The 24,154-nt window shown below is 32.7% G+C and overlaps 2 protein-coding genes and 2 long non-coding RNA genes across 10 annotated transcripts; 1 reads left to right on the forward strand and 3 right to left on the reverse strand.

The window, feature by feature from the left end:
- Nucleotides 1-369: 369 nt before the first annotated feature.
- Nucleotides 370-5,368, reverse strand: LOC124436444 (spermatogenesis-associated protein 1-like). 4 transcript variants are annotated; one of them, XM_046986378.1, is made up of 13 exons: nucleotides 5,247-5,368; nucleotides 5,067-5,173; nucleotides 4,466-4,586; nucleotides 4,198-4,251; nucleotides 3,426-3,519; nucleotides 2,896-3,331; nucleotides 2,180-2,691; nucleotides 1,642-1,684; nucleotides 1,369-1,451; nucleotides 1,154-1,285; nucleotides 1,040-1,089; nucleotides 808-906; nucleotides 370-694 (listed from the first exon to the last, which is right to left on the reverse strand). In XM_046986378.1, exons 1-13 carry the CDS (start codon nucleotides 5,286-5,288, stop codon nucleotides 569-571), a joined length of 1,899 nt encoding a protein of 632 aa, XP_046842334.1. In that variant the 5' UTR covers nucleotides 5,289-5,368; the 3' UTR covers nucleotides 370-568. The 4 variants fall into 4 exon arrangements, with proteins under 4 accessions (XP_046842334.1, XP_046842347.1, XP_046842342.1 ...); XM_046986391.1 differs by lacking the exons at nucleotides 4,466-4,586; nucleotides 5,247-5,368 and having other exon boundaries at nucleotides 5,067-5,149; XM_046986386.1 differs by lacking the exons at nucleotides 5,067-5,173; nucleotides 5,247-5,368 and having other exon boundaries at nucleotides 4,464-4,570.
- A 466-nt stretch (nucleotides 5,369-5,834) lies between these two features.
- Nucleotides 5,835-7,457, reverse strand: LOC124437323. Of its 2 annotated transcripts, none has more exons than XR_006945651.1 (2): nucleotides 7,328-7,457; nucleotides 5,835-6,984 (listed from the first exon to the last, which is right to left on the reverse strand). It is a non-coding gene; the product is annotated as an uncharacterized LOC124437323 (long non-coding RNA). The 2 variants fall into 2 exon arrangements; XR_006945652.1 differs by having other exon boundaries at nucleotides 7,319-7,457.
- Nucleotides 7,458-7,767: 310 nt separating this feature from the next.
- LOC124436399 lies at nucleotides 7,768-10,243 on the reverse strand. Its single transcript, XR_006945346.1, has 2 exons — nucleotides 10,204-10,243; nucleotides 7,768-8,827 (listed from the first exon to the last, which is right to left on the reverse strand). It is a non-coding gene; the product is annotated as an uncharacterized LOC124436399 (long non-coding RNA).
- Nucleotides 10,244-10,895: 652 nt separating this feature from the next.
- LOC124458419 (nuclear factor 1 C-type-like) lies at nucleotides 10,896-22,610 on the forward strand. Of its 3 annotated transcripts, none has more exons than XM_047008510.1 (9): nucleotides 10,896-11,062; nucleotides 15,724-16,258; nucleotides 16,476-16,550; nucleotides 19,180-19,254; nucleotides 19,323-19,589; nucleotides 20,057-20,344; nucleotides 20,931-21,037; nucleotides 21,226-21,469; nucleotides 21,732-22,610. In XM_047008510.1, exons 1-9 carry the CDS (start codon nucleotides 11,039-11,041, stop codon nucleotides 21,800-21,802), a joined length of 1,686 nt encoding a protein of 561 aa, XP_046864466.1. In that variant the 5' UTR covers nucleotides 10,896-11,038; the 3' UTR covers nucleotides 21,803-22,610. The 3 variants fall into 3 exon arrangements, with proteins under 3 accessions (XP_046864466.1, XP_046864425.1, XP_046864495.1); XM_047008539.1 differs by lacking the exon at nucleotides 10,896-11,062 and adding an exon at nucleotides 15,483-15,636; XM_047008469.1 differs by lacking the exon at nucleotides 10,896-11,062 and having other exon boundaries at nucleotides 15,480-16,258.
- Nucleotides 22,611-24,154: the final 1,544 nt, after the last annotated feature.

Below are 24,154 nucleotides of genomic sequence, written 5' to 3' on the forward strand. Positions count from 1 at the left end.
GCCGTGTGGACTCTTCATGTGCGTTCAATAGCTTAGGTTTTGTTTACTTATTGAAAGGTGTAGATATTAACTATTGAGTTTGTCCCTTTTCAAAACGTTTCTTCTAGTCATGCACCTTTTAGGGAAGGATTTAGTTGGTAGAAAAACGACTTTAAGTATGTATGTAATACTTTTTAAACCATCACGGACGTCACTGACTTGCTGAGACGACTTCGTGTAATAAGCTCCTTACTGTTTTTATTGTTGCTTATGGTTGGTATGGAATGTGTTGTTTAAACAATGGATTAAGTTTATTAATTTCTTGTTCGAAGTTAGTGACCATTACGAAAGAATAAAAGAAACTTGTAAAAGCTGAAGTACGTCAAATAGTTCGGTCAAAACGAAACAGCATAACGCTTTTTACTTGTTTACCATTTCAACTTTACATCGTGAAAACAACTGCATGTTACATAAATTTTCCTACAATGTATCGATACTTCATGTTACTATGTACAAAATTGTACACATATGTACGTTGCTATTTAAATAAAGTTAAAAATTTTTATAAAATCATCCGCATAGATAAAAGTCAAACGTCATTTTGAGTTTGGGTTTCTAACAAAGAAAGACTTTTCTTTACTAGGGTGGCGTTGATCTTTTTATCAATAACTTCATCACGAATTTGTTTCAATTCTTTTTGAGCGTTGTCACGGAGCTACAGAGGAAAAAGACTAGTTTTCAGAATTCGTTGACAATTGGAAAGTGTAAAATATATGTCGAGACTTGCTAAGTAAATGTATGGTTCAATTTCAAAAAAAAAAGTAAGACCTTCATTTCTGAACCCAGTTTAATTTTGGCTTCTTCCACACGTCGTCTAAGCTCTTCGACTTCGTTTTCTTTCCGACTTAGCAATATCTTAGCGTTCAACTTGTGGAAATAAACAATACACAAGCGGTGAAATTTCACTTATGGGGTTTTTAATTGTTTTATGATTTCTATTTACCAAACAATGTTTTCACTGAGTATACTCATGTTCTAAAATGTGATCTTAGTAACCAACCTTTTTAGGATCTCCATCTTTCAGTAGATACGATGAAGCAGAATCACGTTCTATACAATGAAACTATCATGAAAACTATGGGAATCATGAATTTACAAGTATGAAAGTCTATACCTTTAGCATTGCTATAAGAAAGTATTTTATTATGAACGACTTCAACATCATAGCGTAGCTGATTACAACGTTCTTCTAATGAAACTGTTTTCTTTTTCTCCTCAAAATATCTCTTTTTCCATAAACTTTTAGCTATATCGAAGTAAATTTTCTTTTATTGAGAATTAATGTGAGTATAGACGTAATATTTTCGATTTCAATGTCCCTAGGCTCACCTTCAATTTGTCTTTTATTATTTTGATCTTGTAGATTTTTAACTTTCTTTAACAACTGTTCTCTTGCTTTTTCACTATTTGACCTGAAAAATTTTGAATATAATTTCACAAATTGTGGTTGTTCTCCTTTATTGAACGAAAAAATCACAACTAGATACACTGATTCATTTTTTTAATGAAAGTGATGACTGATCTTGATGATAAATCTATACACACTCATCATTTCAACCATTTCATTCATGTAAACGGATAAAAAAAGGAAATTGTTCGTACCTTTCATTTCTCACATCATTCAATTCTGCTTGCAACTCTAAAACTACATAAGACAGTAAAAACACAACAATTTACTGTAGAACATGTTTCATAATTGTCTAACCTGAATACATCCTTTTTATTCGGACGCAGTTCAGAAAAATTCTCTCTCGTGCCCAATTAAAAAAATTCCTCTGAACTTTTTAAAACCTCTTTTAGTACCATCACTTAATCGTTGTCGATAAATGTATGTAGAATTTACGAACAGTTATGATTTGTCATCTGAAATCCATAACATTAAATCCTTATTCTAAATAAAATATCTGAAGCCTCTTTTCTAATTACTATAAATTCCTTTAAATCATTGAGTTGGTAATTGGATTCTAAGCAGTTACGATCTGCTACGTACTAGCTAAGGATACAAAATCCGATCTAATTTTGGATTCTCTAACACAAAGAATCAAAGCTAATGAAGTTGGAAAGTTTATGAACCAAATTCACGTACAGAACAAAACCCACGATCCCTCACTATTCCCCGCCTTCCCGCAAGTATGCCTACCAATATTTTCCTTTTCAGCCATTTTATTCTCAATATCTTTCAATGGTTGTTCGACAGTGAACCTATTATCATTCGACGTGTTTAAAGATTCAAATCCACTAGATGCAACAGAGTTCTCAGCGCTATGTTTCATATTTTTCTTAGTTGAAAACACAACACGACTGTTTTTATCATTGTTGACGTTTTTCTGCACATCAACGACACCATTTGATTCATAATCATTATTTTCAACGGCAGAAATCTTATGATTACTGATGTCTTTAGTATTATCATCTTCACTATGAGCTGACTTTACTTCGACTTTCGATAGCTCATCTTTCATATGTTGATCACAATTTTCTTCACTCTTTATCTTTCTACTCACTAATTCATTGTCATCGTAAACATTTTCATTTTTAGTTTCCATATCATCACGAAGCTCATTTATTCCACTAACTTTCTCTAACGAAGTTTGCACTTGAGATGGATCAGTTTTTGATTGAGGGAGAGGCTTCTTTCTTCTGCCTCTATCCCTAAACAATTATTAATAAGATGCTCTGTTCATCTTCATTGAATAAGATACGTATTGATTTTATACAATCGAATGAAATGTATAGTAGAATGAATAGATTTAAATGGAGCAAAAGAAATGTTGCAAGCAGGATTTCTGATCAAAATTGCTAAGGCAACACTTAAGGTATTTATAATTTTCGTACGTGTGAAATTTCCAAGCTTACCTTGGGGTTTTGTCAGTTTTATCTTTAAAACTTGGAGACTTTCTTTGTTGACTCAGATCATTGGATTTCATATATTTTTGTAAATTATTTGAGTTTAATTCATCGCACGTAGTTCCTGGATGATCTTTGTGTACTTCATTAACCTTTTCGTTAAGATTAGCAGAAAATTGTTGAAAAAACGGGTCTACATCGTCGACAGTCTTTGCTTTATCTCTTTCGACTAATTCTTCCTTTTTCTTAACGTTGTTTTCAATAGGAAAATTATTTTCATTGTCATTTCCATCATGTTGTATAAAATGAACACGTCTTTCAGTCATGTCAACGATTTCCCGAGTTTTACTTTCGGATGATGAACATTTCGTCGGAGTTTTCATTTCTGTTTCTCCTGTTGACGTTTCCATTTCTTTTTCTTTTGTGTACTCCTTGTTTCCTCGAACTAAGCAAGATAAAAATATAAGACAACAACACAGTTGCTACATTAAACTTAATATAACTAGTGATTCCACTTAAGCTAAAACTTAAAATTATACCTTGTTCATATTCTTCAAGAGCTGAGGCAGAGCTAATTGAGATATTCATTGTTTCATGGTTTCCATATAAAACAAAAATTTCTGGTGATTGGACCTAAAGATAAGAGAACAAGATTTATGAAGAATGGAATAGTTTTATGTGAAGATTTATGACAACACAAATAGAATGTACAGTCAACATCAAGGCAAAAATAGTTATATATAAATGTATCGCTTGACTGAGTGGCGAAAAGATGGAAGTGTGCTTTATATTCCCGATATCATGGGGAAAATTTGTTAATTTCTTTCATTGTATGGACATGTTGCCATATCAAACTGGAAACACTCAAAAGAAAACAATAGTTTAGAAGCTTGGTTATTCTGTAAGGTACAAACATGTGCAGCGCGGCATGTTATCTGTCTTCTTCAGCTTGTTTCAAACTCATTACCTCACTGACCATTAGCCAACAGATGTACCACCACCCACATATGCGAATAGGAATTACACAATCATATGTATTACACCATAAACAACAAGACACTTACATAACAAGCCATTAACAACAAGACAACAAGGGGTTATTTTGACTATAGTTGGTGATAGGTTTTATTAAAAAATTTTATTTGCCATAAAGTCGATGGATGTTCACTTTATGGTACATGAATCAAAATTAAATTTGATTTAGTAGAGAGATGAAATAAATGTATGAATCATTTCATAATTGATTCAAATTCCTAGTCAAAAAGTTTTTTTTAAACTTTGCACCTTGAATCCCTAATTTCAAATTCTTACCACAGGAGGAATAAAATGTTTGACTTTTAAAGAGAATTCTTGCACTCTAGTGACCTAAACAAAAACACTTTCATGAAATTGGGCCCAAAGGTTTGATAGTTATAGTGTTTATGAAATTCTAAACATTATTTGATAAAGCAAACACAAACAAGAGATATTTTATATCATAGAATTTGGTAAGACTAAAATTACTTCAAAAAAACTAAAGTATTATCTTAACATCTACATCTTAAACCTATGGTTCACTCAAACAAATAAAAAAACACACTTTGGCAAGACATCGACCAACACAGCGCAGATAAACATATTCATCTGGGATAACATCACTGCCATAAAGTTGTTCCTTTATTTGACTTCTCAAATCTTCAAGTGTCATCAGTGGGGGAACTCTACGAAGCAGTCACAAACAAAATTGTATTGGGATCAACTCATGGATGGATGGCTATGTAAAAAAGACCTTTGCAATGGCATTTTATTACAATATTATTATAAAGTAAGTGAAACAGACCAGAACTCTTTCCTACTAAACCAGAGCTCTTTTCTACTAAACTTAAGCTCTTCTCTATTTCGGTAAATGAACCAAATTATCTGGGAAATATTTTTAAAATTTTGTCTCGTTGTGTTTCCATGGCAACAAGCCCTCACCGTAAATGTTCAGCTTTTTCATTTCTTTTAGGTATATAATTTTATCAAATTTATGTTATATCTTGAAAAGCATGATCAATACCCTTTAAAAATTTGTACAATATTTCTTTAAAATTTGCTGGTTGCTGGTAGAATGAGAAGAGTAAAGAAATTTACGTTTCAATATAAGATTAAAAATTACAGTACAAACCTGAGCCTAATTATTCATTAGATATGGTACCTACCTAACGAATCCAGCAGAAATTGATTCAAGAGTACTGCTGTTGTATGCAGTTCGGTATTTTTCCATCCAAAGTTTATATGGTACCACAAACACATGAAGATCAACAAACTATAAACAACATCAAATGATGAAATGCATGTTTGAAAAATTTAAAAAGAAAATCAACGCAGTTTATACTAACATTGTCCGACAATGGTCTTTTTTCTAGCTTTGATTTCTTCATACAACTTTGCAAGCTTTGACAGTTCTCAAACAATTACTTAATTTTCAAATTTCAAAGTGAACTATGAATGATACGCATGGTGACATGGCGACAATCAAATACCGCATTTATTCTAATAAACGCCCTCCATCTAATAAACGCCTTCTACCTAGCGAAGGCCCAATCTAATAAACCAATTTAATTCTACTTGGGAAAATGCCTGGAACTAATCGGCTTAATTCTCACTTCTTTTCCATGTAGACTTTTACTGAAACAGTTTTTCTGATGGAGACTTAGGAAATGTAGCCCACAATCGGGAAAGTTCAATGGTGATATGTCCAACCAATCATGCGTCTCTACCATTATTGGTGCTATCTCACTAGTCTACACATCAACTGTATTTGAGTCATATCTTTACGTTTATGCTTGATAGAAATTGTCAAATTTATTTATTTCTGAGTTTCTAATCATTAATTTTTGAAATAATAAAACCTCTCTCTAATAAACACCTCTCTCTAATAACCGCTCCCCTTCCGAAGATGAATAATGAGTTAATAATGATGAACATTTTGTAGTCATAACAATTCTATTATAAAGATGTGTACATGCATTCATGTACATAAAATAACATCGTTGAAAACGTAATTTTGCTGTTGTTATCACATTAGTTTTATAGTTATTTTACGATGAAGCACGATTTAATGATCTAATTATAAGTAATCAGACATTCATGTGTTTGCCGTTATCATCTTCAATGTTAATTTATTTCAGTTTCCGGATAAGACCAATGGCCATAAACATAATGATTACTGGAACATGCATGGTACCCAAAACACATTCTACTTTCTTGTTGCAATTAATCAATTAGTTTTCTGATTTCAAGAATACAGCGAGTGATTTAAGTACGCATGTCAACCACCTTCCTCCAACAGCACTTGAAATTTGAAGTTTTTCATCAAATACATGTTCCAGGCATTGATTTCACTTTCAACCCAGGCGAGACGTCACTGGAGGAAAATGGTAGCTTCACCCCGAAATAAGCCTCTTTTGCTTTTATATTTAAGTTATTGGCGAGGCTAGACGCAGCAAATGCAGTAAATTCAAGTCGCTTAACCCTTCAGATAAAATTCCTTTGAATGCATCCTCACGCCATCTATCCGTAAAACTGGAAGTATTCATTTTAAGTCGTTATGCCAACTTTAAAGCAAAAGAAGACACACTATATTTTTTTCTCCTTATTTACAAATAATCATGTCATGCTTTACAAAGCATTTAGTCGTAAATCTAAAGTGATATTTTTTGCTAAAGATAATCTTTTTGATGATTTGAAACGAAAGCAATGGACGTCATTACTGCTGGAAAAATAGCTGGTGAAGCTTGTAGCTTTCATTGATGTTTTCAGAAGTTTTGAAGGTATTCAAATAAATTATGCCAGACACACACCTTACAAGTGCATACAGTTTTAATAGTTCAGAGTAAGTCTAGAAGTCCAGATCCAGGTCCAGCCAGGCGCAACAATATATTCTAGACTGCATGAGGCTATTACTGGATAAAGTAAGAAGAAGGACATCTTAAGTAAGGCAAAATCTGTAGTGTTAGCACAACTCATATACACTGAAGGCTTTTCATTATGCCCTTTCGTCGTCACAATCAAGAACATACCCTTCTATCATCTAGGAATTGAGATTTGTCAATTTTTTAATCGGAAGTTTAGGTTCTAAAACAAAGAATTTATAAAACGAATGAGAGCTAAAACTTTTGTCGATATTTGTGTTGTGGTCATTATAGTTTACAAATATTTTACTGTTATGTCTCTTTCATTCATTTTGCTGTTACCATAGTTCATGAAATGGCTATGTTTTAAGTTTTTTGTCAAATTGAGAAAATATTAAGTGTTAGCCGCACAAAACGTGTTAAAACATGGTTATAACCTACTCTCATCTTGTAATTTGTATAAAACAACAAGAAAGCTTTTCAGGTTTGAAATTAAATACCCAAAATAGAACACCATCTTCATAATATCAGCGAAGACAATTGTCATCATGACTTACTCAGCTCACCTGTAGATGATTTCCTAAAACCCAAGGTAGGTGTTGAATGATAGAATCTAATGCTTAACACATGTTAATGACCTATGATAGCGGTATATTGATGTTCAACATTTTCTTAATAAGGATTTCCTCTCTTCAAGTGTTTGTACATAAAACAATAGAATAACATTGTGTTTACAACAATCAAGCAAAGAGCACTTGAAAACCACAAACTTCACTGCTCGCCGAATTTGAGTCTAATAAGATTTCTTTTGAAACAGAGCTCAGTGAGAATAAAGGTCGGCAGATAATTATTAGGTGGGGCATGCTCTTAGTCGTTTTAAATTTGATAGCAACCTTGAATAACAAAACTAATTCAATACAGTTTACCCTACAGGCTACAGCACATTTTCCTATTATTACACAATACACAAAATTATGTATGCTAAAATAAGCCATACTCCGTAAAATATTGTCAAAAACTCTCTTGATTATTTTTTTATTTACGTATTGTTACACTTTGTTCAGTTAAGCTAAATTGAAAAAAACTGCTTGTACAAACAATGTTTCAACAAGTATAGAGCTTCCTTATGATATTAAGAGATCTTTGTTACTCTATAAAATGATAGCGCTGAAGCTGCATTTTTGTCGCATTCTTCTCATACGTGATGGCTGTCCGTTGGGGCATACACGACTATTTTGCTATCAAACACATGCGTCAAGTTTTCTATTTTTGGAAAACCCAATTAAGTTGTTTACTTGTGAGTTTCAGCAGCAAAACATCAGAGATATCAATGAAAAATTTAAAACATCTGAAGGTGAAGTCATAGAAGTGCCACCGCAAAGGTTTTGATACAAGAGTACTTGCCTTTGTCGGCAAGCCTTTTCATGTACCGAAAAGTGCTCTCAAATTAAATACAATTATAGGGATAAACACTTCAACGCAAAGTCAACGACAGCATGGCTTGTAAATACTTTAACATTTGGTAAAAAAATTCATTTTATTTGGAAAGATTTCATCACATCGTTTAGTGGTAGTGCTGGCAAGTTATTTTTATACTGTTCATAGCCCAAAACAGGGAGAGATTCCTGGAAACTATATATATTTTTGTCATCCTTTTAAATTGCAGAGTTGTCTCTAAGTGTTTTATTTTAATTAACCTCCTAAAACGATCATTTCATCGGTTTTGCAGCACAGCCTGAGACTGCCTTTATTGTAGTTTCGTACAGCCAATCTCCGACTTTATGCTTTCCATCTACTTGCTTCTTTGAGATGTTGTTTGATTTTTGTGTAACTCTATCGGTGTTTTGCGTACAACGAGGTGATAGTTAACAGCCATGATCCTTTCCAAAAAGTTGATTGATTTCAATTTTGGAGACCAAATTAAGTATAAGCAATTAGTTGTAGATCATTTCATCTTATTAACGGCTTTCTAGCACAACCTGTGAAAATGTTAAGTTGCGGTTATTGTCTGCTTGTTACGTCTCATTATTTTGAATGTTTTGCCGAATCCCATCGATCGTCATGTTCTATAAGTAAAATTTGAAATTCAATCAGCTTTTTGCTTTGGGATTTGTGTGTATATGTTTTTCAACATTTTGTACACTATTCACAAAAAGAGTTTCACAAAAATCACAAATTATCTCATACAAATGAACAAAATGAATTAGTGAAGTCAGAGTGGCGATTTCAATTAAAATTGTAAAACACCATACATTCTAAAACGCTAAATCACTGTAAATGCTAAAGAGCACTTTAATCAGTATAACTGCCCTTCACTCAATGTAAGGAGAATTTTTTTAGGATGAACCGAATTTCTTCGACCACTTTGGTTACAAAAAAATATTCTGCTGAAGCACTAGAGTTGTAAGAGTTCATTTGTCAGCTAGAACCCCCAACCCTAGATTTCCCTAGAAAGAAATAAACAGCTTAACTTGGAATGTACATCTCTGCATGTGTGAGCATGACCGTCAACGGTCAAGAGTGTTGATTCTGGTCATTAGAAGCATTTGTGATCCAACCTCATGTTACGCAATTTTTGCGAATTACGTAATTGTACGCTTTTGGTCCTACGGTTTTAAATGCAGTTTCCATATCGTTATCATTTTAAATTCGGTTTATAGCTTAAGTTACATAATAATGAAATATACAGAAAGGCAGTGATGTATAATCATTAACTGTCGATATACTTCTTTTCTGATAAACAGACTGCGTAATCTAATTAAATAGAAAATAAAGAGATCGACACAGCTTATGAATTGGAAAAGAATGTTAAGTCTCCCTTCTTCCTGTTGAAGAAAAAATCAAGTATACCACATTGCTACAATTCATTTCACTTTGGAAGAAGGCATGACTTCATATAGCATAAAAGAAAGTACAAATTACTCAATACGCAGGATCAGTTTCACAGAGCAATCTTGGTTATGACTAGTTATGAGCATATGCTATGTTTAATTATAACAGAGAAGGGTTTCTGGTTTTTTATTGCTTTTTATGAACGTATTTTATTTTAGTGAATAATTTTTTTCAGGATAGGATTACGTGGTTTTTACATTCTAATTGTGATAACCTCAATCATAAAACGGTGCTTTAAGATTTCCGCTCTTGAAACAAGATTAAAATTTTGCATAGCTAATACATGCTTCTACTTCGCATGGATAGTAATTAATTTATCATAGTGCTCTACATTCTTTATTCAAATCTGCAGAACCTATACAATCTGAAAAATAATACATCAAAATCGAGTATTAGCCACTAGCCAGAGCAACACATGTTACTAATGCGAAGATTTTGTGTCATAATATAAACTTTATATTATGACATGCGTTGAATTTCCATAAGTAGCGAACAAAAACATCCAAGACATTTACCAAACTCACAATTCTTGAAATGGCAGATTTCTTACCTTGCAAATTCTGGTGTTTTGTCCTAAAATTATGCTTTGAATTTTCTATAAAACAGTATGATTTTGAATAAATAATATAAGCTGAAATTAACGCTTTATTATTTTCGGTATGCAAAAGATACTATGGTCAAACACCAAACTCATAATTGTCTCCGGGTATTTTGTATAAGAAATATTTTAAACAAAATCATGCAGTGTAATGCTATTGTCCAAAGCCCACTCGGAAAAGGGCGTTAAAAGTTTGTGTTGACATTTACTAAGTATAACATAACAAATGATATATCCGTAAAAGACTTGCGTAAAAATATCTCAAATTGTTTGTTTGAAACATAATACCCGTTAAATCAAAGTCAGTCTATATAAGACCATCAAAAATAATTCTGTCGCAGTAAAGTCTGTGAAGTTTAAAACAGTGGTGAACGACATGTCACACATATATCAGCATTTCAAGTGACGTCAGAATTAACTTTAATCTAATCTAATCCTTATTTTCATCAAATAGTCTTTCATGTGATTTATACCGTTATAAACCATTTTGATCTGAAACCACAGTTTATGCATGTTTTTAAGCTGTACTTCCTCTTTTAACTAAACGACGTCATGATGACGTCAATGAGAAACATGATATTTGAAACAATATGAAAACAAACATGGTTAAATAAAAGGTCCTCTATACAGCCTCGTTTTCAGCTACATTTATTAACCGTCGGTTATACACACGTGATACAAATACTTAAAAATATATACTTGAAGTATAAACTTCAGTGGAACAATCGCGTATCTGATATGACATTGCAGAAGCCAGTTATGCCTTAGGAATTATTAAGAACATCCTATGGGAATCCACAGCGTTGTTATGGTAAATGAGTCAATGATTATACAATCACTTATGTATCATGTATATTTGTACGAAGTATTTTCATTTAGTGAAAGTTTGATACATTCAATATAGTTGAAGCTTGAAAGGCGAAACTAGTTTATTTATTTATGTTTATATATTGATTATTACTGAGATACAGAATACTTTTAAACAATATGTTTGTTAATTAGACAGTCCGCACGTAAATTATTTAGAAAAGTTTCAACTATATTTGAACCAGGTGAAGAGTTTATTCGATATCTTGCTGAAGAACACTCTAGATTAGTTTTTGTCTACAAGTCGCTTTTCCTCGCTCTATTGCTGTATAAATTATACACTTGCGTGACTTGATTGCGGGTGTAACGTAGCGTTTGTCATTGTTTCGTATGGTGTGACAATGTTAACTGAGACAGAAGATCACATATTTATTTCAGTAGTTTATTACTTTATCATACTTTGCATTCCGTTTTTATCAACTTAGCCGGTGCACTTTATAGATAATGATTTTATGCGACCGCTAATGCTTTATTGTAGGAACCTGGTTGACTTGGCAAAATAGCAAAAACCATTTTATACGTGATGAACCGCCACTATAACTTCTTCTATTTATTAACCCGTCGACTTTTAATAATTTGAGTTGCCTAAACTTCTTGAAATTTAGTTATAAATGTTTCGTTGATCGATTGAGAGAGTTACCGTAAATCATTATACCAAGTAAAAACGTGAAAAACTAAAATAGGAGAACATCATTTTCATATTAATTTTGAGTCAGGACGGCAAGGTATGTCGTAAAGGAAACTTATCAGTGATGCCAAATTGATGGGTGTATTGCTGTGTCTACTTGTGGATTTTGCCAAAAAGTCTCACTGAGTCACTGTTAAAACATTTTCAGGTCAGACACTTAATCTTCGAGTTGAATTGCAAGCGACAAACTGAACGCGAGTAGACTTCGAAACTCTTACGATGTCTTCCGGTTTAATTCTTCCTACTTTGCAATCATTCTGATATAGTCGCTGTTGTCTTAATCTCATACTACTCAGGCATATTTTTGGCTTATTTGGAGGTAAAAATACTCAACGAATATATCTGTTTTTTTTATAAATATGCCCTGCCATTTTTTGTCGTTATGGCTAAACTTTGAACACATTATTGATAATTATATATTCTTAACAAAACGAAACCCATGGAATTAAAATTCTGCTCACTTAGTAAAAACTGCCTTAGCGCGAATAGATATACTGCGTTCATACAGATGTCATGTTCATCGGAATGCAATAGACATTATAGCTCTATTCAATTGTACGCTATGGAAAAGAAAACTAGACCATAGTTTTAGAATAATGCGAAGCATGTTAACGCAATAACAAGTGCTACAAGATCATGACAAAAAATTTAACTATAATTGATATCCAATAAAGCTTTATTATTATTTTAAATCTTGGTGTGTGCAAGGAATAAAAATTTAGAATTAGTTTGCCCCCATTGTGGTTTTTGCTATAGTAAAACAGATCTATATATATGTATATATGTGCTGTTCGATTGCTGTATTTCATACATGCATTTAAAATATTAAAAGAAAATTGAGACAGCATACATAGAAGCGCTTATGACGAAGAAATATTAACTTAAAGCAAAGTTATTGATACAAAGAACTTAAATAGCTAAAAAACAGGCATAGACTTTAAATGCTGTTTCTTATAGATCGCACACTAAATGCGTATAGAATTTAATTTCTTAACGTCAAATGTGTTTGTAGATTCAGTCAAATTATCAAATGAACATTTGAATTCAACATAAAGTTTATTCAAGTCGATTTGCCAGAACAATTATTTCAGACTAACTGCACTGTATTCTTTTTTCTAGTATTTTTGGAAAGTCACATCATTGCTTTCTATTTACAATTATTGCCATACTAATATATACATACTATAGAAGAGCTTGATTTATTTTCCTAGCGTAAAAGTTACGACTTAGCATGAAAGAACAAATAATTTGCTGTTGATTTTCCAGTCTTATATTGATAGAGTTTGTAGGAAGAGACTGTGGTATTTTTCTCATGATATTTGGACGATTACTTTATTCATGAACATACCAAGAAATAGTTGACAATATGGGCGTGTATGTATAGAACATAACAGTCATTAAGACATCTTTTTATTCAACCATTATTCTTCCATATTGTGTAACCTGTAAAAACAGGTAACTTATTATTTTTCAGTCGGCTCTCCAGCTGGGGACAAGTTAGAGTAGTTTTGCATTCTTTTCTATCTCCTATCATGAAAGAAAGGAACTTTTTGTATTTTTGGTGAATGTATATATTTTCACATGTGTTAATTCTGCGTTGCAAAAGATATTATATTTCTAGATTTGTATCAGTAATTTATGATTATTACGCGTGTAAAAGCTGAATTGGGATCATGAATATAATATAAACCAAGAAAATCTATCACTAAATTGTAGAATTTGTTAGACACAGATAGTAAATCACATTAAATCTGACAAGTTACATAATCGTTGTGTTTACAGCAATATAATAGTCTTTAGTTCACATATAAAATAGAATTAGATTGTACAAACGGTAATCATATTGCATTTATAGCTATCAGGAGTAAAGGAGCAAAATGTGTTATTTATTCGTGGAAGGTTTTCTCTTACTATGGAGCTTTTTTGTATAATAATGGCGTAGATTTTACAACTTAGATAGTATGTGTTGTTTGTACTCATAAATAAAACCATATCATATGTGCTATGATTTTTTAACGTTTATTTCTATTAAAATATTCTTTCTAGTTTGTTAAATAAACATAATGTTGTTGTGATGAACTATTTGAAGTTAGTTAAAATCAACGTATTTCAGCCTATGGATTTTATTTGCTTACTACATATTTAAAAAGTAAATATTGGTTAATGTAGAAACTAGACAATAACTTTTTCTTCGCGCTATTTTTGCTTTCAAACAAAGCGGGCATTTTTTTCTTTCCACCCAAATTTTAACAAACTTTGATATCCGGTTGATTAGGCAGTTATTAGATCACACCCTCAAATTAATCGGAACTAGTTCACCTCAAATATGTGCAATGAATGACAATAATTTAATCGTGAGACCAATACTGATTTTCATGTGCTTTGATAGTGTGTCCTCATGTTTGTTTTCAAGACCAACCCAAAGTTTGTATGAAAGGGAAAAACGGAAACTAGCCTACTGCTATCCGAAAGATTTAATAACAATAAATTATTTGTTATACGTATTGCTTTTCACGAGCACTTATTCTTCATAGAATATTAAACATTTTGAAGTTTCTTTTTCCTGAAATATTGCCCATGTCAATTCATTTTTGCTCCTCGATTAATCAGCAGATCTTTGAAATCGCATCTAATTGATTTATCAAATCAAAATAACAAAAGTTGTTAAAGCAGTTTATTCAGCTCAATACAAGTCATTAGTAAAAATACTATATAGATATTTTAGTTGTTTGTTTGTATTTTCTTGAATTATCTTGATGATTGCTTCGAATTTAAGAAAAAGCTTCATATTAAAGCTTTCCTTTCGTTTAAATCTTAAATATAAAAAGAACAACAAAAGAAAGGATTGTTGTAAAGCTAAGTTCACTTGTCTACCTGCAATTTTATGAATATAATGCTCAATCGAACACCAGTTTCTTTCTGTTTTGTGGTAGGTGCTAACTGCTGTTAATTGTCTTATTTTTGTTAAATACATGAGATCGCTACTTACAGGTTAGCGTTTAGATAATTCACCATAATACAACATATAAAAACATAATTTTGTAAGCAAGAATCTTTCGTGTCGCGAAACTGCTTTGCTGTTCATGATACTTAACGTTAGAACAATAAGGACAATAAGCTTTATTTACAAAAGAGACGCCGCAAAATTTCTTTTATGTTTGTGTGTATTTAACATTTATGTGTTTATGCGTGAAATGCATGGATATTAACGAAAAAAATTAGAGAGACCACTCGATACAAGCGCTGTGACGATACTATAAAGTTACATCATAACATAAAATCGCCTTATATAATACTTAAATAACCTTTTCAGACAATAATATCAATTTGTCGGGAACATTGTACTGCTTTCTTTAACAAAAAAGAAAGATCTATTGACCATACATTTTGCTGTGGCATTTAAGCAAACAACGTAAAATGTTTCCTCCGATTAATAGACTCAATTATAAACAGCGTTACTCAATTTACTGTGGAAATGCTAAGCGGAAGATGAGTAAGCAAAGCTACATAAAAGGTCACTAAAATATCCCCTGATGTGAAATTTTCTGAGTAATTCAATGGCTATGTGCTGTCCTCTCACTGTTTTGAACTTGAGAAATAGCGGTCAAATGTGCTCTGCACGAAATCTGACATGACAATAGAACTTGCACTTGACACAATTTGTACGTCAGCATCCGGGCGCTATGATTGGCTTATTTCTAATGAGTATTAGTGGAATTGTTCTTACGTTATGATTAGAGTGTAAACACATAGCAATGGCAAGGGTACGTGGGCTCCACGACGTAAGACCGTGAATCAAACTCAATGAACGTCATTATAAAGCTACCATGGTAAAGCATAGAAGTAACGAGCCTTTGGCTGGTAGTCAAACATTGCCAACGAATAATAAACAGTATTTTTCTTCTCTATTCAAACAGGATGAACTTCAACTATTTATCGAGGCTCTTCTGCCACACGTAAAGTCTTTTGCCTACACCTGGTTTAACCTGCAGGCACGGAAACGTAAATATTACAAGCGAAACGAACTTCGTATGAGTTCCGAAGAGGAAAAAAAGTGTAAAGAAGAGCTAGAAGCAGAATCATCTGAAGTTAAGGAGAAATGGGCTTCACGACTACTCGCAAAACTTCGCAAAGACATTCGACCTGAGTGTAGGGAAGATTTTGTTTACGCGGTGACAGGACGAGTCGACTGTTCACGTTGCGTCATTTCAAATCCCGACCAGAAAGGCAAAATGCGACGTATAGACTGTTTACGACAAGCTGATAAAGTATGGCGTCTTGATTTAGTTATGGTCATATTATTCCGTGGTATACCGCTAGAAAGTACGGATGGCGAGAGACTTGGTAAAAATAAAAGTTGTCAACATCGGGCACTTTGTGTCGTACCCAACCACATTTCGGTCACTATCAGAGAATTGGATTTATTCCTCGCTAACTTTATTTACATTCAAGGTATACAAAATATAATGGTTTTTTATTTGGGTTATAGTAGAATAATGCAAATCGAAACCAGAATCTAAACTTTTACTAGTTATTAAATCATCTGTCGTGATTTAAATTTGGTCAAGTCAAACTAGTATTAATTTGCATACCAAGACATCATAACACCAATCTAGCGTCACATTAGAACACTAATTTGATAAAAGACTCTTCGTAATATTTGTTCTAGAGAAAAAGAACGAGTGTAATGAAAGTCCTTCGAGAACAGGAGCAGCTTGTCTGTCGGACAAAGTCGATTTCTCAAGTAAGTTGATAAAGTATAATTGTTTGTTTGGCGTTCGCTTGACTGCATAATATCGTGAGTTCCGCTTATAATACAAGAAGAGTCAAATCTTATTGAGTTGTTCAGTTTGTCGTTCATGGCGAAGTGTATGGTCTGTCTACCTCAAAATAAACGTGTTTTATAAACAAACAGAGGATTCCCGCCACTGAGTAACGAGTAATGCACGTGTTATTATCTATGCTTGCATGTTCATATTCATTCATTTTAATATTTTCGTTTTCGTAATAGCATTGACGATTAATCATCGTTCTGTCATTAAGCTAATATTCACATGCCTATTCAGTAGCCTCGTTTGTTCTTTATTTGTTGAATAATGGACATTATGCAAAAATAATTGTTTTCCCCTGCTGCTTATATGGTTTCTTATGATCAACTCCTTTCCTTTTCGCGGTGTGTATTGAATTGTTTTGCAGGAAAACAAAGTAAAAAATCACCAAATAAACTCCTTAAAGTTTCACAAACTTAATCTCATAACACCGCGCACATGCAATTAAATTCTTTGATTTAATGGAGAATTTATTACGCTTCAACGATTAAAAGCGCTTTTGATATAATTAAATGCCACATCCTGTTATTGTCAATCGACAATTTTTCTTGTTGAATTACACGGTGCGAAATAATCTTTGGATATTATAATGAAACCAAAATATGTTGGTCTATTTCTTACGACATGTCTCATTGACGACTATCTCTAAGAGTTCAGTGAAAGACTAATTATTAAACTCGTGAGGGTATTTTAACCACAGTGTGACGTCTAGAAATTTTTTTATGCGTCATGTTTGCATAATATAACTGTTGAAGTAAATCATCGATTTCTTTAGTTGATTGTGAAATGTGATTTAAAATACAAAGAATATTTGTGGTTATTTATTATGACATGCGTAAGCATCCTGTTGAAAATCTAAGGATGCTGTCTCATTCAGTGACTTGTGTTTGCGTGCTCTGTTTATGTTAGTTGTGCCACATTGAACTAGTACGAACAAAGACAAGAGCTTCTAAAAACAGTGATTATGTGGACGCACGAAAGAACAAAATGATTATAAAATGATGTGGTTCCTGTTCTATCTTGTTTCACCAAGCAAGAACACATTTCCGTGTTACTGTTTTAAGAACTTTCTAAAAGCTTGAGACTTCGCCAAAAAAACAAGCGAAATTGATTTGCTTTCTGGTGCTCCGTATGATAAGAAGCATTGTAGCGTATTATGATTAAACTTTGATCTTTACTTTACCCTCAAGGAGTAATGAAATTTTGTTAATGGTGACGAGGTTATTTGTTGATTCTTGCTAATGGACTTTTCGATAGCGTGGTCTAAGGACTACTTCTTCAGCCTTTTCTTTAGTCTTAAGGATATTTTACGATAGCTAAAAAATTTAACATGGAGGTTGATATTGTTTGAAATAATTAATTACTTAAATTGTCTCCGAGAACAGGTCTCTGTTTATGTGTTCTTTGTTGGTTGTCAAAGAACCTTTTTGAAATTCTTTTTACTAAGTTCAGGTCTTGAATTTGATAAATCCAAAAGGAGTTCTGCTTTTATTTTAAAGTGAGATTGCTGAGTTCTTCTAACACTCTCTTTACAATTTATTATTTCACACAAACATGAAACTTATTCATTCATCGTGTTGTGTGTTGTTCCTTTTCCGTACCCAACCAAAGAAAGTTTCATCTTTTGAAATATTTTTTACAAAGAATCTTCAGAAAGTCTCAAGTGTCAATACAAAATTGACGTAAGATGAACATATTTGGTTGTTTTCTGAACTTTCACTCCCTCACAATACGTGTGCGTGTAGAATACCTTAACATCCTTGTGAAACAATTAACAATAGACGTCGTTTTTTAATTGTTCCATTCGAAAGTCATATGATTCTAATCATTCCCACTTAGTTTTTCTTATCCCAATGACGCGCAATGACATAATATCTCTTGATCACTTATATCCTCTCACGTTTTATCTTATATCGCCTTTCCTTTGTTCTTGTGTTGGTGAATCTTCACACTTGCTTTATGTTTGTTAGCTAAGTTTTCTACTTAGATATTTTAATGCTTATATGAAAACTTGGCATCAATTATTCTTCAATTGTGATAACGGGAAAATTACAGTAATACCTCACAAAAAATCTTTTACCGATCAATGTATCCATTCCAATGTTTGATAAATTATATAGATAAAATATTATCAATAGAATGGATGTATTTGTATTTAATTTGAAAAAAAAAATTTTTGAACGAATAATGTGAAAAATACTACATCACATGTAAACTCTTTGTTGATATGTTGCATACTGTAATGCAATATGGAGGTTTAGATACAAAATTTTCATATTCATTCCGCAAGCTCGTGCAAATTTTTATTTATAATACCGTATAATGAGGCACCTTTGCACTCTAAAGTCTTAACGCAGTACGCCATTCATTCAAAAATGTTGACCTTGTAGAAAATGGATGAACTCTTTTCTCCTCTAGCTGCATTCAATCCAACGCTGCCTGTTTTAAAAACATGTATTTCAATTGTGTTTTCTTCTCATCAGAGTTAATCTCAAAATTCTTTATTCTCGTTTAAACTTAATGAATTGTTAATTATCTCAACAGCTCCTAGCCCTTTGGATGGAAATCTCTCGATATCTGGTGTATTTTCAGTTCGTGAACTTTACAGATATTCTCAAAGTAGGTTATTTTTGCAAAATAAATTTTTGTAACGGGCAAACTAATCGTCTCTTTTATTCATTGTAAAGCACCAATAGTATGTGGCCGCTCAGGCACAAAGTATTCAAGAACAGATCTAGAAGGAATGAGTTATTGTTCAACTCGTAACAATTACGTCACACCGTCTAACATCGATCAAACGCCATATTTATTTGAACAATTGGCGCGTAAACGAAGTCGTACGAATAGTTCATCAATGGAAGATGACATGGATGAGGAAGATGAACATGGTTTTCGTAATAACAGTAATCGCTCACCTGGTAGTCAGAGCTCTACCGGATGGGAAATGGGCCAAGGTAATGTGGTAACACGAAAATTTTATCTCCTAGTATTCTATGGAATAGGTTCTGATTGTTTAAGGTGTCTTCATTATTTGACTCCAAAAATTCAGTTTGCAATATATTTACTACTAAAGTAAATGGTTTGAATCCGGGAGTATCGTTACATGTTTGTAGATACACAATATGATGACATATGGACCAGAGAACAAATACGGCAAACTTGACGTTTGCTCCTCATTTAAATCTGAAGATAACTTACGCTAAGGTAGTCGAAACGTCAGTCAACAGCAATGCCGACAGTCTTTCTCAGGACTTTACTAACCTGAACGAGCTACATTTATAAACATATTTACTGCTGTAGCTTCAAGCAGAAAGTTGTCTATAGAAAGTTATCTATAGTCCATAGAGATTGGTGACTCGGTGTTATACGTTTGCGTCGTCTTCATTGTAAGTAAATGTATATTTTATGTTACATTTTACAGCAAGTCCATCTCACTACTCACCAACTCCTCTACTAAAACCAAAGACTGAGGCAACGTATGGAATTGGTTGTAGTTATGTTACATCAGGTGCATCAGGATCTCAGAAAATGGATCCTGCTGCAATGATTCGGCTTGCTCAAAATGGTCATCCTTGGTCTTCGATGTATGGTCACCATACCCACAATGCATTGGCTAGATCCACGCCGGCTGTTTTGCAGAAAGCATCGTCTTTTCACCCCAATACAATGCTGCCGGATATGACCCATTTACCGTTTCGTGTGGCTTCAGGTATAACTATCGTTTGATACTTCATGTCTCTAAGTATAAGTATCAAATGTTACGTATGTGATAATGTTACTTGCACTCAACAAATGGACCTTTGAATAATCTTGCTGAGTAATAACGATGTCTTAATCTGGCATATTATCTTAATCAGCCGTCACACAAGATGTATGCATTTAATTCCTTACAGCAAACTTCTGAATCCAATTGTATGGAAAAATACAATACAAATAACTACAGGCTTAAAAAAAGGCAATTTTCTGTGTTAACATAAAAATAAAACTGTCGTTAATATAACTATCGCTTGATACTTCATGTCTCTCTAAGTATAACTATCAAATGATACGTATGTGATAATGTTACTTGCACTCAACAAATGAATCTTTGAATAATCTTGCTGAGTAATAACGATGTCTTAATCTGGCATATTATCTTAATCAGCCGTCACACAAGCTGTATTCATTTAATTCCTTACAGCAAACTTCTGAATCCAATTGCTTGGAAAAATACAATACAATGAACTACAGGCTTAAATTAAAGGCAATTTTCTGTGTTAACATAAAAATAAAACTGTGTTTTTCTCTTTCTGCAGTTGGCAGATCATCGCCTAGTGTTGGTACTTCAAGTAATACGCATCGTCCGCCACCCTCAGAACTGCTTTGTAACAATACCAGCAATGGTTTTAATGATAGAACTCAGGTAGGTAGAAGATATTGACTATTCAATAAGTTACGTAGCCGAAAATAACAGACCTTCACTTCTACGGTAAATAAGGAATTTTATCGGTCAATTACTAAGTAGCCATTCAATTAATTTCCTTCTGTTTTTTCAACATTTTATAGAAATAATCTCTAAACATGAAATAATAAAGTTATTATTCATTACAGGATGCACATGGTCAATATATAAACGTCACAACCACAAATAATCTCTCCACCAATGGTGTGAATCATGGTATCATCAATTCACTGAGTGATAACAATGATATACTTTCATCGCACTGCAACATTCCTAGAACAGCGCAATTGCAACAACCTTGGCCACATGGTATGACAAGTGTACCTGTCAGTACAATGTCGGTCACTACCGATGCTACAACTTCAGACTATCAGTTTCTAGCTAGTCAAGCCGGTAAGTTTAAGTATGGCTAATTTCTATTTTACAATGTTTAACTGTTGTTTATAAACTTAATTAAGAAGAAAATCTAGAACAACTTTTTGGATATTATCATTGAAAGACGTAAATGTAAGAAAAACCAAGCAATCAATTGTTTTGTGATTGTTGTAGAATGTTTTTCATTTGCATTTTCAAGTTTATATAACTCTTATAGTAGTTTATTAAATAACATAATAACGACTTTAGATATTAAGTGAACATTTCACGTTAATTACAGAAAGATTTTTTGGTATGATTCCTAATGATCCCGTGGATGTTACCGCTGACTCGGCTAGAACGGCGACGTAGTTATTCATGCGAATTGGCGTTTTAGCGGATCTCCATGGGACACGATGGTACACGCTTGTGTTTCCTGGAAATAATGTTGGCAACTTTGCGACAGTTGCTTAGTGATGTTATCGTTTAACTCAAGCAAGTCAACTGCGAATAAGAAAGAATTTCGGAACAGATAAAAAGCTATAGAGAGAGAGAGAAAGAGCTTATTTTATGAATAAAAGATATTATAGAAAGCACGAACTCCATTTATTTAACGTACTTTAATTTATCATTAAAACTAAAGCAGAAAAATAAAAGGGAAAAACGCTATGATAATTGAGCAACAAAATCAATGAACCCGTGTTGAATTATTTTCAGTTAAAAAATCTCTATAAATGCTCCTTGTTTTATCACCCCTACGCGATAAATTGTTATTTAGCAGTTCACACGTCACTCGTTTTTGAATAATCGTTTATCTTCGATTCAAAATAAAAATTCTTCTATTAAATTGTCAAAATATTGAAATAGTCTCTGTAAATTGGAGAATATATTTTTGTTAACCCATATTTATGGTCGTGATAATAGCTTTTTTGATGTAGTAATCTTCGTATAAAAATATACATGAAGCTTCCTGCTTTCTTTTGCTCTTTTATCAGCTAATTTAAGTGTATTTAATATCGTTGTAAAATAGAGGTCAAGGATTAGAGATATGACAAAAAAAAACTAAAGTATTATAAACTATTATTTAGAAAGTGTCAAAGAATAAAAACTCATTCTATTTTTTAACCTGCCAAGCAGGAATGTGTATTTCTGAATTCATTAAATATATTTTAAACGAGAATGGAATACTCACTTTATATACGCTACTCGTGTATGCTGGTTTTCTACTTTCACATTTAATAACGATTAAATTCAAATCAGAATGGAATCGTTTAACAGAGGTACAACTCTGGTAAATTATTTACATTGGTTTTAATTTTTATGATTATTTTAACATATTCATTTACTGTCCTACAGTAGAAGATGACTTTTGAAGTATGCAGATGATTCTACGCGGGTCATAGATTAGTTCCAGCACCAGTATATTAGCATTCAAAAATGATAGTTCACGAGAAATTCTGCAACAATTTTGGTTGGACAGAAAATACTGTGGTATTGGAATGCAATTCAGAAAAAATGTCAAGAACTTCTAATTCGTAAAAAATATTGTCTTTGAAATGAGTTATCAAACTAACTGCAGATTTAACAAACGTGTTAAAAACAAACTATTCAAAACTATTCATATTAATTATCTGTGTGTGTCGCTCTTTGAAGAAAGGGCTACAGCCAAAATGAAATATATTGATCCCGTCTATATAATTATTCTTAGCAATTCTTATGCATTAGCAGTGAATGGAGGCTTATAACACAGAGCTACAAAACGGCTAGCAGGCTTTATATCGCTGCAAGTAATGACGACACGCACCTAAGTCAAAAAAAATATCAAATTGCTGTAAGAGAAACAGGATGAAAATTTCTTTAATGAAGGCATCAATTGAATAATCAAACATCACACGTTATTAGCCGAAGATAAAACAATAATGGACATAATCAGAGCAGTGAAAACTGTTTCAAGAGTTCAAATATCAATTGGCAACTTAGATTTTAGAAATAATTTTGGCTGGAGTTATAGATGTAATTAGATAATATGATCGTTAGTAAATGAGTATAAAAATGTTTGCAACATGAAACATACGATATGTATAGCTATTTCAAGGGTGTAAAGATCACGATGATGATACGGCTAATTTTTTTGTTTGTAAATATGAGCTCAGTTTTTGTAAGAATTTCCTATAATTGGCAATCACATCATTATTATATGCAGCCAACATATACTCTTTTTTCTTTGGCATCTGAGAATATACTCCGTCTAAATGACACATCATATATGCCAGAACGAAAAGCAAGGTATTCAAAGCTATCGAGGCTGGTTTAAATGAAAACTTTTCCAAACACAAAGTGTGACTGGTTACCGGTTGGTGACGCCTGTTAGTGATAGTAGTACTTCATCTTGTTACAACTTCCAAAGTGTGAGTAATGGTATCTCCATTCCTTCATAACTCAAGTGGACGGCTCAACAGCTGAAGGTCAGCTGACGTGTCGTTGGTCTTTCGTATATAAATAAAAATTCATGAAGAAAACTCCGGCTATCAAAGTTTTTTAATTGAGAGTAGATAAATTGTTGCATTCCTGAGTGATACCCAACCAGTCTGAGTCCAACTGTTTAAGAGCCCTAGACCCAAGTGAATGGACAACAAGGCATTCCATAATCGCAGCAAAAGAGCAAAATATATCATTAATTGGATTACGTCAGCATGAATTCAATCTGAATTTTTGAAAAAACAA

The sequence above is a fragment of the Xenia sp. Carnegie-2017 genome, unplaced genomic scaffold (assembly GCF_021976095.1).
Source record: "Xenia sp. Carnegie-2017 unplaced genomic scaffold, XeniaSp_v1 HiC_scaffold_1, whole genome shotgun sequence".
NCBI lineage: Eukaryota > Metazoa > Cnidaria > Anthozoa > Malacalcyonacea > Xeniidae > Xenia > Xenia sp. Carnegie-2017.